This window comes from Trachypithecus francoisi, unplaced genomic scaffold (assembly GCF_009764315.1).
Source record: "Trachypithecus francoisi isolate TF-2019V2 unplaced genomic scaffold, Tfra_2.0 Lachesis_group10, whole genome shotgun sequence".
Classification (NCBI taxonomy): domain Eukaryota; kingdom Metazoa; phylum Chordata; class Mammalia; order Primates; family Cercopithecidae; genus Trachypithecus; species Trachypithecus francoisi.
The window spans coordinates 117,995,628-118,008,288 of record NW_022681455.1 but is presented as its reverse complement, the minus strand read 5'-3'; the positions used below and the strand labels follow the sequence as shown (position 1 = coordinate 118,008,288).

Genomic DNA, 12,661 nt, shown 5'->3' with positions numbered 1-12,661 from the left:
GCTTCCTCCTTTCTAAATTGAATGCCCTTTATTTCCTTCTCTTGCCTAATTGCTCTACCCAGGACTTCCAGTACTATGTAGAATAGAAGCAGTGATAGTGGGCATCTTTGTCTTGTTCTAGATCTTAGAGGAAAGGCTTTCTTTCAACTTTTCCCCATGCTGTAGGATGTTAGCTGGGTGTCTGTCATATATGGCCTTTATTGTGTTGAGATGCACTTTTTCTATACCTAATTTGTTGAGAGTTTTTTTATCATGAAGAGATGTTAAATTTTATCAAATGCATTTTTTTGCCTGTATTAAAATTATGTTTTTCAATGTTGATTCCGTTAATGTGATACATCATGTTTGTTGATCAATGTATATTAAACTATTCTTGAAACCCTAAGATGAATTCCACTTGATCATGGTGAATGATCTGTTTAATGTGCTGTTGAATTTGGTTTGCTAGTATTTTGTTGAGCATTTCCACATCTATTTTCAACAGGTATATTGGCCTGTAGCTTTGTTTTTAGTTCTTGTCTGGTTTGGGTATCAGGGTGATGTGGGCCATGTAGAATGAGTTTGGAAAACTACCCCCTCTTCAATTTTTTTTCAATAGTTTGCAAAGGATTGGTATTAGTTCTTCCTTAAATTTGGTAGAAATCAGCAGGGAAGCCATCAGGCCCTGGGATTTTCTTTGATGCGAGACTTTTTATTACAGATTCAATTTCCTTAACTCATGATTGGTTTGTTCAGATATTCTGTTTCTTCATGATTCAGTTTTGGTAGGCTGTATTTGCCCAGGATTTCTCTATTCTTTCTAAGTTTTCAGATTTATTGGCGTTAACCAACCTACATCAAAAAATTAAATCCCAAAAATAACCCAACTTAATATTGCATCTCAAGGAATTTGAAAAATAACAACAAACTAAACCCAAAGTTAACTAGAGGAAAGAAATAATAAAGATCCAAGCAGTAATAAATGAAATATAGACTGAAAAAAGAATGCGAAAGGTTCATGAAAGAAAAAGTTGGTTTCTTGAAAAGATAAAATTGACAAACCTTTAGCTTAGACGAAGAAAAAAAGAGACGATTCAAATAAAATCAGAAATGAAAAAGGTGACATAACTGATACCACAGAAATACAAAGGATCCCATAAACATGTGAGGATATCCATAAAGCACAGACTTTGATCCAGTAGATTTGGGCTGAGGCCCACGATTCTGAATCCCACAGGCTCCTGGGTGAGGCTGAAGCTACTGGTCTGCAGACCACACTTTCCCCAGCAGGGTCTTGGGTATCAGGGAACTCTGATATCTGGAGAAGATAACTCTGATATCTAGAGAAGATAGAGTACAGCATTTGCCAAAAGAAAGACAAGAATGCATCATGACTGCAAAATCAGATACGAAGATATACACTGTGCCATCAACTTGGAAAGCAAAATTGTGATTGAATGGGCTTCCCAGGGTCTCCCCTTTCTTCTTGATTTGGTAAATATATCTCTTCATTATAGCAGCACCACTCATCAGATTCTCTAGACTCCCACTTAGAGATCATCACTCATGCCTTTCTCTGCCATCCTTGCTAGTTTTTTTTTTTTTAATTGATTTAGCAATTATGAATCAAGATGGGCTGGAAGTGGTGGCTCACACCTGTAATCTGAGCACTTTAGGAGGCTGAGGCAGGAGGATCGCTTGAAGCCAGGACTTTGAGACCAGCCTGGGCAGCATAGAGAGACCCCATTTCTGAGTGTAGTGGTGTGTACCTGTAGTCCCAGCTATTCAGGAGGCTGAGGCAGGAGGATTGCTTGAGCTCAGTAGGTCAAGGCTACAGTGAGCCACGATAGTGCTATTGCACTCCAACCTAAGTGACAGAATGAAATCTAATCTAAAAAAAAAAAAGAGAGAGAGAGAGAGAGAGAAAAGAAATCAAGTGTGAACCATTTCTTGAGAATGAGTAGAGGTGTTTTTATATTCATCACTCTATCCATTGGTGAGCATGGCATCTGCCAGGTTATAAATGCAGATGCAGCAGGATGTCCATGGCTCAGCCCTTCAAGCACAAACATCAGGACTGGCAGCCCAGTGGTTGTGAGCCCTGCCTCTGAGAGTAGAGAACTCTGGGTGCCCATGCTAGCTTTCCTATTTACTATCTTAGCTTCAGTTTTCTCCTTTGTAAATGGGGGTGATAATAATAGCAACTTGTCGGGCCAGGTGCGGTAACTCATGCCTGTAGTCCCAGCACTTTGGGAGGCCAAGAGTTCAAAACCAGCCTGGGCCACATAGACCCCGTTTCTATAAGAAATATAAAAATTATCTGGCCATGGTGGCACGTGCCTGTAGTCTCAGTTACTCGGGAGGCTGAGCTGGGAGGATCACTTGAGCCCGGCAGGTCAAGGCTGCAGTGGGCCATGTTTGCACCACTGCTCTCCAGCCTGGGTTTTAAAGTGAGACCCTGTCTCAATAATAATAGCAACTTGTAATGGTGCAGATAAAAATGAGGCAATATGTGTGAAGCTTTTAGCTCCTGTGCCCACATACAGGAATGAGTCAGGAAATAGTTGTTGAAAACCAACCCTTGGCACAGGGAGGCATGGAATCATGACTATTTGCTTTGTGTTTGGCTTTTTAGTCAGGTTTAATAAGGACACGAAAAAATGAATTCCTCATCTCACCGTTACCTCAGCTCCTGGCCCAGGAACACAACTACAGCTCCCCTGCGGGTCACCATCCTCACGTACTGTACAAAAGGACAGCAGAGGAGAAGGTCCAGCGGTACCGTAGCTACCCCAGCTCCGGCCGGAATTATCCTGGTTACTCCCCAAGTCACATTCCCCATGCATCTCAGAGTCAAGAGACAGAGTATCACCATCGAAGGTTGCAAAAGCAGCATTTTTGTGGACGACGCAAGAAATGTATGTAAGGAAACTTTTTCTTGTTCTGTTCTTATGTGGGTCTCGACGGGTTTTCCTGAGAGCTGTTGGGTGTACAAGCTTTGCAAGTCAAAATGGGGCTACCCTGAGCATCTGTCTTGGCGCAGGACCAGTAATTATCTCTCTCAGGCAAATGCTGAATGATCAATTAATCTAGGTTAAACTAGGAAATATTTAGATACGGTTTCTCTTTTACTGTTTTAGTATCTCCTACTTTCATGCCATAGATCCCAATCATATCTTGATTTCTGTGCTTCTGAGAAAAGTACCTAGATTTCCAATGACAAAAAAAAAATGAGAGGTAAATGTCTAGGTGTGGTTGGATGTCTCTTTTGAAGACAAAAAGGAGAGACTTCCAGAAACAAGAATATTAGCATGTGAGGGAGGTAGCTGTGAAACACAGGTATCCTTGAGCATGGTTTGTGACCTTGGTACAACCTTCAGCTGTTTCCAGACCAGCGATGTCCAATAGAAATGGAACACAAGCCCTAAATACAATTTTACATTTTCTATTAGCCACAAGTTTTAAAAGTTAAAAAAAAGGGTAAATGAATTTTAATACCATTTTATTTAATGCAACATATACAAAATATTATCTCAACATGTAATTAGTATAACAAATGATTAGTGAGAGATTTACATTATTTTTTCCTATTAAGTTTTGGAAATCCAGTGTTTATTTTAAACGTACAGCACTTAAACCTGTCAATTCAGATGATAAATTTTTACTGGAAATACTTAATCTGCATTTAACTTGCATAAAATTAAGGTCAAAAAAGTAGATTTGCATACTCAAGTTGTTTGGGACATACTTCAAACGTTTTCTTTTTTCTTGTTTTTCTTTCTTCTTTTTCTTTTTTTTGAGACAGTTTCACTCTTTCACCCAGGCTGGAGTGAAGTGGTGCGATCTCAGCTCACTGCAACCTCCATCCCCCAGGTTCAAGCAATTCTCCTGCCTCAGCCTCCCCACTAACTGTGATTATAGGCGCACGCCACCATACCCAGCTAATTTTTGTGTTTTTAGTAGAGACAGGGTTTCCCCATGTTGGCTAGGCTGGTCTCAAACTCCTGACCTCAGGTGATCCACCTGCCTCAGCCTCCCGAAATGTTAGCATTACAGGCATGAGCCACTAAGCCTAGCCAAAAGACTTTTAATACCTGAATCAAGTATTGCTTTTTAAACTTTTAAATTCTTCTGTGGCTTAATAGCTACACATGGAAAGTATATACCAAGTTGGATAGCACAGCCAGAAGAAGGTTATTCTCATGGAGAAGAGAAACTGGTATCACTAAGATATTAATCAGGCAGAATAATGAAAGAGTTTCTACCATTTTAACTGGTTTTTGAGTTTTTGGTATTATTGAAATATCCTCATTAAGGGGCATCCATTTAGCATGTATAGAGTAATAATTTATCTGTATTAATGATAGTAATAATGTTTATAGTGATAAGACATGTTTGATATGAGACATCAAAGCAAATCTTGACAGCAACCTTATAAAGGTGTCACCTGTTTTCATAGATAAGGAAACTGAGACTCAAGGTCACTGTGATCGTAAGTGGCCAACCTGAGTTTTTAAATCTAACTCTAAATAATTTGATCTTTGAATTTTACTCTGTAGAGAGCTAGTTTCACTATTATGGCTGGACCGGTGTTATAGTACTAAAATATTTCCGTACTAGTTAGTACACAGGTGCTTCCCTGAACTTTCCAGATGCCATTTTTCTTCCCAGGAATGCGCGTAGTTGTTGCTATCCATTAACCAAAGGCATCATGTCTGGCCCAGCAGGCACTTCTAGGTCTCTGCTCAATGGCTATGGCCAGTATCCATTCTGTTAACTTGGTGTCCACACTTTACCAGTTATGAAAAGTGTTTAATACAGTTTTTAATATCATCCCCGACTATGCTGTTTCCCCGATAACTAAGCCAATATCACATCAAAGAGTTCTTATTGACCACCTCTTATGTGCTATGTGAAAGTCTGTGTTGATGAAATGAGAGTTTAAGACATGACCAGTATTTTAGAGCTGTTTACATTTTATTTAGAAAATAATGTATAAAGTTTTAGAGCTGTTTACATTTTGTTTAGAAAATAATGTATGAAGTAGTATATTTAATGAATTCATAAATAATAAATTTAGAGCCAAAGAATTAACACTGTTTCTGCAGTTTTTGATTAGAAAAATGAGCATTTTCTACTTTTAAAGTTTCTCCCCACAAAATTGATTTTTGTTGATCTGTTCTACTAACTAGAATTATAGCTTGTTTTTGTTGTTGTTGTCGTTGTTGTTTGAAATGAAGTCTCGCTCTGTCACCCAGAGATTCTATCTCAAAGGTAACTGCGTAGGTGTGGTTGGGTGTTTCTTTTGAGGACATAAAGGAGAGACTTCCTCATGGAGTACAGTGGCATGATCTTGGCTCACTGAGACCTCTACCTCGTGGGTTCAAGTGATCCTCCTGCCTCAGCCTCCCAACTAGCTAGGATTACATGCATTCACCACCATGCCTGGCTAATTTTTGTAATTTTAGTAAAGATGGGGTTTCACCATGTTGGCCAGGCTGGTCTCAAACTCCTGACCTCAAGTGATCCACCCACCTTTGCCTCTCAATTGCTGGGATTACGGGCGTGAGCCACCATGCCTGGCCTAGAGCTCTTTTCTTTTTTCTTTTCTTTTCTTTTCCTTTCTTTTCTTTTCTTTTCTCTTTTCTTTTCTTTTCTTTTCTTTCTTTCTTTCTTTTTCTTTTTTTACTTTTTAGAGCATTTTTGAGTTACTGAATTCATCCATTATCCATTTATTTCTATCCACCTACCCATGTATCCATCCAATATCCATCCATGCACTCATCCACCCATCTATCCATTCACACATCCATCCATCCACCCTGTCCAGCCCATCCATCTACCCATCCGTGCATCCAAACATTTATTGAGTAGGTCTTTCTTGACCACATACTAGATGCAAGGCACCCGGGCAGGCACTGGCAGCATCACTTGTTAGTGGATTGGTGGAGTGTTGATTACATAGTTTCTCTTCTTCCCTTGTTTCAGTTTCTCTTTCAACAGGTCTTATCTAGATATTCTCTAATATCCCTTCCAAATGCTCTTATGTTCATCATAGATGCTCCCAAGCCTCCCACAGAGGACACCTATCTAAGGTTTGATGAATATGGGAGCTCTGGGCGACCCAGGAGATCAGCTGGAAAATCACAAAAGGGCCTAAATGTGGAAACCCTTGTGGTGGCAGACAAGAAAATGGTGGAAAAGCATGGCAAGGGAAATGTCACCACGTACATTCTTACAGTAATGAACATGGTAAGGTGGGGTGTCACGAAGCTTCTGGCTCTTCAGAGAAGATAAAAGTCATAGAATTCTCTTGCATGGGTTGAATAGCATATGTATTAGGTTGGTGCAAATGTAATTGCAGTTTCTGCCATTACTTTTAATAGCTACACATGTGGTTTTATTTTTTTAAGTTGAGTTTTCAGGAAATTGTCTTTATATGTACATATATTGGTTAAAATTGAAGCCCATGTACTTCAGTCAATATGTCTGATTGATTCCCCCATAAGATTTTGATCATTTTGAGATTTTGTTTGACTTCCATTGTTCCAACAGGTTTCTGGCCTATTTAAAGATGGGACTATTGGAAGTGACATAAACGTGGTTGTGGTGAGCCTAATTCTTCTGGAACAAGAACCTGTAAGTGGCAAACTTCATTTATGTCTTCATTCGGTCTGCCATTCAGAATACATTTCTTGAATACCTACTGTGTTCACTAATCCATGTACTAGTCATTAGCTGCTTAAATTTGAAACTAGGCTGACTCTCCTCAAGGTACAATCTTAAAAGGTTGTGTAATCACATAATTAAACTAAAGCACCAGAAAAATATTTATATTTAAATGTATTTATATTATATGTGCATATATATACATAAATAATGGTACATAAATTATTAAATATATAAATATATAATAATAAAAATATGAAACATAAATATGTTACATAAAATATAAATGTTATGTAGGCTTCACAAAGAAGGTGAATTTGGTCATAGATTTAAGCATTAGCTAGATTTTGCAAGTTTGGTATGCTGAGTAATTGCTGGTAGATGCAAAAGGATATTTAAAAAATATACTGAAAATAAGACATCAGAAAATTATTGTAGTGAACCTACTGTCTCCCCAGTACCATCTTAGGTAATACAGGGAATGAACAAGGGATATTTAACTGCCCTTGAATTGATCACAGTGAGATGCAAGACACAAACATGGGGCAAATTATGACTACCGGAACATGTAATAAAGTGTTAAATTACGTGGTACTCACTGCTTTGTAGTGTTTTGATGTTTAAACTCTGTTTCTCTGAGATAGCGATTACTGTTCAAATGGGTATTTTTTAAGTCCCCCGAGGCTCTTCCTCTTCTTCTGTAACCCCAATAAAAAACATAAAAAGCAGGAAGGCACAGACAAGACAAAAATTGATCTAATTGCCCAGCTGTGGAAAGCTACAGAAGTTAACAGCTTGTCAAATGGTTTTTGGAATTTTAGAAAGATAGAAAGGATGTGTGCTGATCAGGAGACACTTTTGTCTTTAGCCTACTAATAGGTTGCCCAAGGACACTGAAGCCAGCCACATCCTAATTAACTGATAATTAAAGATCTTGTCTGTCAACTTTCAATTTGGCCAAGTCAATAGTTTCAACTAAGCAAACATTTGACAAATGATTATTTTAAGGGTAGGTCCTCTCTTATCCTTTGGAATCATATCATCATTTGTTTATTCATTCTGTGAATTTTCATTATATTGATTTTCATTATATTGATTGATGGACTATAACCTATGATGTGCCAGACGCTTTGCTGAGAATTTTGACATCTATGGAAATAATGATAAGGCTTTATGAAAAAGCCATTGAACTTCATCACCATTAATTTATTATCCTGTTTTAAAAGTTGTAACGGTTTTATAAAGGTAGTACAGATGAGATGAACAAAGGTGTTCTAAGTGATGCCAAGTTATTTTTTGTAGAACTATAATCAATCATAAACCACACTACAGAAACTTTGTAGTTGCTTGAAATATTGTGAGCATTTACCTAAAATAGATATTTTCCTGTCTCCTACCTTAGCTCAAGTGTTTTCCTCTAGTGATCTTTTTCCCTAGAAATAAGTTTCTGTGTTTGCCTGTACAAATGGAATGATTCAGCATTCTCATCTCTGCAACAAATTCACACTTTGATTTGTGTGGGTTTCCCATAGGGAGGATTATTGATCAACCATCACGCAGACCAGTCTCTGAATAGCTTTTGTCAATGGCAGTCTGCCCTCATTGGAAAGAATGGCAAGAGGCATGATCACGCCATCTTACTCACGGGATTTGATATTTGTTCTTGGAAGAATGAACCATGTGACACTCTAGGTATGGTATGAACAGATCCCTCACACACACCTGTTAGCTGAAAACACAGTACGCAAACTTTCTATGGATGATGGATAACCCTTATGTTCTTAATAAAAAGACATAATATTTAAATTGTGGAGTAACCTCACATAGCCTCTGGAGACTATTGTTCTTTTTAACTGAACTTAGAACATGGAGATCCCACTTACTTTATTCATTTTGTGTTTTTTTTCATTGGAGTTGAAGTTTCACTCTTGTTGCCCAGGTTGGAGTGTAATGGCAGAATCTTGGTCCACAGCAACCTCCGCCTGCTGGGTTCAAGCAATTCTCCTGCCTCAGCCTCCCAAGTAGCTGGGATTACAGGCATCCGCCACCACGCCTGGCTAATTTTGGTATTTTTAGTAGAGATGGGGGTTCCACCATGTTGGCCAGGCTGCTCTCGGACTCCTGACCTCAGGTGATCTGCCAGCCTCGGTCTCCCAAAGTCCTGGGATTACAGGCATAAGGCACCTCACCTGGCTTGTATTTTTCTTGATTGATCCTACTGATGATCATTGAGGTGTGAGGTACATTATTTAACTAGAAACATGTAGGTTGTTCCATAAGCATCATGACCACAGAATCAGGTAGCTGAAGAAGATTTTACTGTGCTCCCTGGTACCTAACTGTGCAACTAGGTAGCAGTGCCTTTTTTAGAAAGTTACTTGACTTTGAAGTGCTCAGTTCTTCCATATTTGTTTGTACAGGACAGTGATAGCAAGAATTGCATCTTTTATATCTATACTATATTCCAGTATATTCCATTGCACATAATAGGAATTCAACATTTTTTAAAAGTTAATGAATGGTTGTCGAAATCAGGAGTCAGCAAACTCTCTGTGAAGGACCTGATAGTCAGTATGTTAGGCTATGTGGACCACAGGTCTCTGTGGCAGCTAGCCATTTCAGCTGTATTGTTGCAAAAGCAGTCACAAGTAATATGTAAAAAATGAATGCAGATGTGTTTTAGTAAAACTTTGTTTACAAAAACAGAACACAGGAGCCATAGTTTGCTGATATAACTAATAGTCCAGATGAACGGTAGAATTTTGTGGAGCTGAGAAAAGCTTATGTGATGTACCCCTCTCACACTTTTCCTCAAAGTACTTTATAATCCCTTATGATACATTAAAGATAATAGTATGTCCATCTGTGACAGACTAGATTAAGAAAATGTGGCACATATACACCATGGAATACTATGCAGCCATAAAAAAGGATGAGTTTGCGTCCTTTGTAGGGACATGGATGCAGCTGGAAACCATCATTCTTAGCAAACTATCACAAGAACAGAAAACCAAACACGCATGTTCTCACTCATAGGTGGGAACTGAACAATGAGATCACTTGGACTCGGGAAGGGGAACATCACACACTGGGGCCTATCATGGGGAGCGGGGAGGAGGGAGGGATTGCACTGAGGAGTTATACATGATATAAATGATGAATTGATGGGTGCTGACGAGTTGATGGGTGCAGCACACCAACATGGCATAAGTATACATATGTAACAAACCTGCACGTTATGCACATGTACCCTAGAACTTAAAGTATAAAATAAAATAAAATAAAATAAAAAGATAATAGTATGTTGGACTTCATAAGACATTTTATTTATTTTTTAATTTTTTGAGATGGTGTCTTGTTCTTGTCACTCAGGCGGGAGTGCAGTGGCGCGATCTCAGCTCACTGCAACCTCTGCCTTCTGCATTCAAGTGATTTTCCTGCCTCAGCTTCCAGAGTAGCTGGAATTACAGGTGCCCGCCACCATGCCTGGCTAATTTTTGTATTTATAGTAGAGACAGGTTTCACTGTGTTGGCCAGGCTGGTCTCAAACTCCTGACCTCAAGTGACCCACCCGCCTCAGCCTCCCAGAGTGCTGGAATTACAGGCATGAGCCACTGTGCCAGAGCAGAAATTTTATTTTTTATGGTTCTCAAATTCTCTGCAGTTTCTCTGTTATGTCCTATAAATAAGTTTATTTTAACAATTAACCATTAATCACAGTCTTAAAAAACACAACTATTTTGGAAATTGTTCCATAGAAAGGGTTTTTATAATGAAAAATTATATACATCCATTCATATTCTGAATTTGGAATGTGCAAAGTGACATTTGATAATCCAATGCATTGTTGATGTTTTGAAGATTCTGAGAAGCAGACAGTGTTATCTGTTATCCAGAGACCAAAATATAAGAAAAGGCTTGGAAAAAACAAAACGCCAGAAATTCCACCACTTGTCAAAAAGGTCACTTGCTTTAAGCAGTGTGTCCTAATGCAAAGTGCATGGGCTTTAACTTCCCATATGTCTGTGGTTGATTCCTGAGTCTGGAATTTATGACTCTGAGATCCTGAACAAGTTAATTCACCTCTCTGAGGTTTGGTTTCCTGAGCTATAAATACATACACACACAGATATATAATAGACATACAGCACAGTGTGTGAATTTGGCAACCATTTATTTAGTGACGGTGGTGATGGCAGTAATGATAATGATGCTACCCCTCATTTGTGCCTTTATATTAGATTTCCCAGCTGATCTCCCTTCTATCTTGACAGTGAAGTGAGTACAATCAGTTCACAAGCATGCATTTAATATTAGATGGGTATATAGATTTGTTCTAGTGATTATTAGGACCAAAACTGGAAAGAAAAATGTTCTCACACACTGCACTATATTTCAAGATAGACTTAAGAGCTGGCCGGGATGCTTTTATAATGGCTCTTAGAGGACGTAACTTTGGGAACAGAAGCACTTACCACATTATAAAGAACCAGAGAAAGATGAATTTAATCTGCATGCATTGCTTAGGCATTTTCATGTTTTCTGCTCTAGAAAAAGACCAGGATGCGTGTTTTTTCTTGGAAAAGACACCCTGAGCTGTGACATGAATCCCACTGTTCAGTGAGCATTTTGCATTGGTTTTGCTATCATTCTATCCATTGCTCTGACCCAAATGATAAACTCAGACAAGGCATATCAATATTCTGTGACTTACTGTAGTAAAAGTAAAATGGGAATTACAGTACTCATACTGACCTTACGGGGCTGTTACGAGGATCAATTGATAACAATATGCAACAAAAGCAAGAAAATAGGAAATGCTGCATTTATACATTATCATTACACAGGACAAAGAACTATAGATCATTAGTAATTTTTTTTTTTTTTTGCAAAAACATTGAATGCATTGATCTATTAAGCTAAAACTATGTAGAACATTTTGAGGACATAAATTATCACGTATCTGTGTGTGCAACCTTTGGATTCACATTTGAAATTGATCTTTCAATAGGGTTTGCCCCCATCAGTGGAATGTGCTCTAAGTACCGAAGTTGTACCATCAATGAGGACACAGGACTTGGCCTTGCCTTCACCATCGCTCATGAGTCGGGGCACAAGTAAGTGGCTCTTTGACCCACTACTTTATATGAAAACTAGTTGGATGATTCATTGGCGTTTTCACCGTTGTTGTTGACTTAGGCAGAGGAAAGAGGATCAGTCTTGTGTAAAGCTTAGAATAGTTTCTGACCATACAAAGGGCTCACTAAAGGCTAGTTATTGTTGATTTCATTCTTTTTAAACAACAGCATTTAATAGCCACACAGTACTCCTTCGTGTGCACAGACTGCAAGTTATTTAACTGAGTCTCTAGGCTGTTAGGCATTTGTTTATTTTTGTTCATGTTTTGCAGCAATGGAGACGCTTCTAGCTGATTCTTTATGCACAGGAAGTAATCATGTAGAAAAATAAATTCCCAGAGTAAAATGGCACACGACTTTTTAAAAATACTTTTGCCGCATATACTGAATATTCTTTTAGTTGGCAACATTGCATATACTTAATATTCTTTTAATTGGTGTTAGTAAATCTTCCTTTGATGATGGAGACAACGCTATAGACAATTTTCAAACATTTGAGCAACAGCAGCTGCATTGGAGCAAGTATACTACTTTACAAAATAATTATTTCAATGTGTAGTACTCTTCAGATATACCCGTTTAGGAATGTTTGTGTGTGCATGTGTGTATATTTTATTCATATATTTTCAAAGCATCTAGTTAATTTTTGACTTAAAAGCAAATATTCAGTAACCTAGTTGATATTTTTATATGTTGGTGCTGGTATCTTTTCTCTTCTTTCTCTTTTTTTTTTTTTTTTTTGAGACAGAGTCTCGGTCTGTCGTCTCGACTGGAGTGCAGTGAGGTAATCTCGGCTCGCTGCAACCTCCGCCTCCCAGGTTCAAGTGATTCTCCTGCCTCTGCCTCCTGAGTAGCTAGGATTACCAGTGCCCACC

General features: G+C 38.4%; 1 protein-coding gene across 2 annotated transcripts in view; it reads left to right on the top strand.

The window, feature by feature from the left end:
• The window catches only part of ADAMTS18 (ADAM metallopeptidase with thrombospondin type 1 motif 18), a 155,037-nt gene that overhangs the window by 67,258 nt on the left and 75,118 nt on the right, over window positions 1-12,661 (top strand). The window contains exons 4-8 of one of the 2 annotated variants that reach the window (XM_033219086.1): window positions 2,615-2,901; window positions 6,038-6,231; window positions 6,535-6,618; window positions 8,181-8,340; window positions 11,660-11,765. In XM_033219086.1, the coding sequence (XP_033074977.1) occupies window positions 2,640-2,901; window positions 6,038-6,231; window positions 6,535-6,618; window positions 8,181-8,340; window positions 11,660-11,765 (806 nt within the window). In that variant the 5' untranslated portion in view covers window positions 2,615-2,639. The remainder of the gene's footprint in view (window positions 1-2,614; window positions 2,902-6,037; window positions 6,232-6,534; window positions 6,619-8,180; window positions 8,341-11,659; window positions 11,766-12,661) is intronic. The other variant, XM_033219085.1, reaches the window with a different exon arrangement.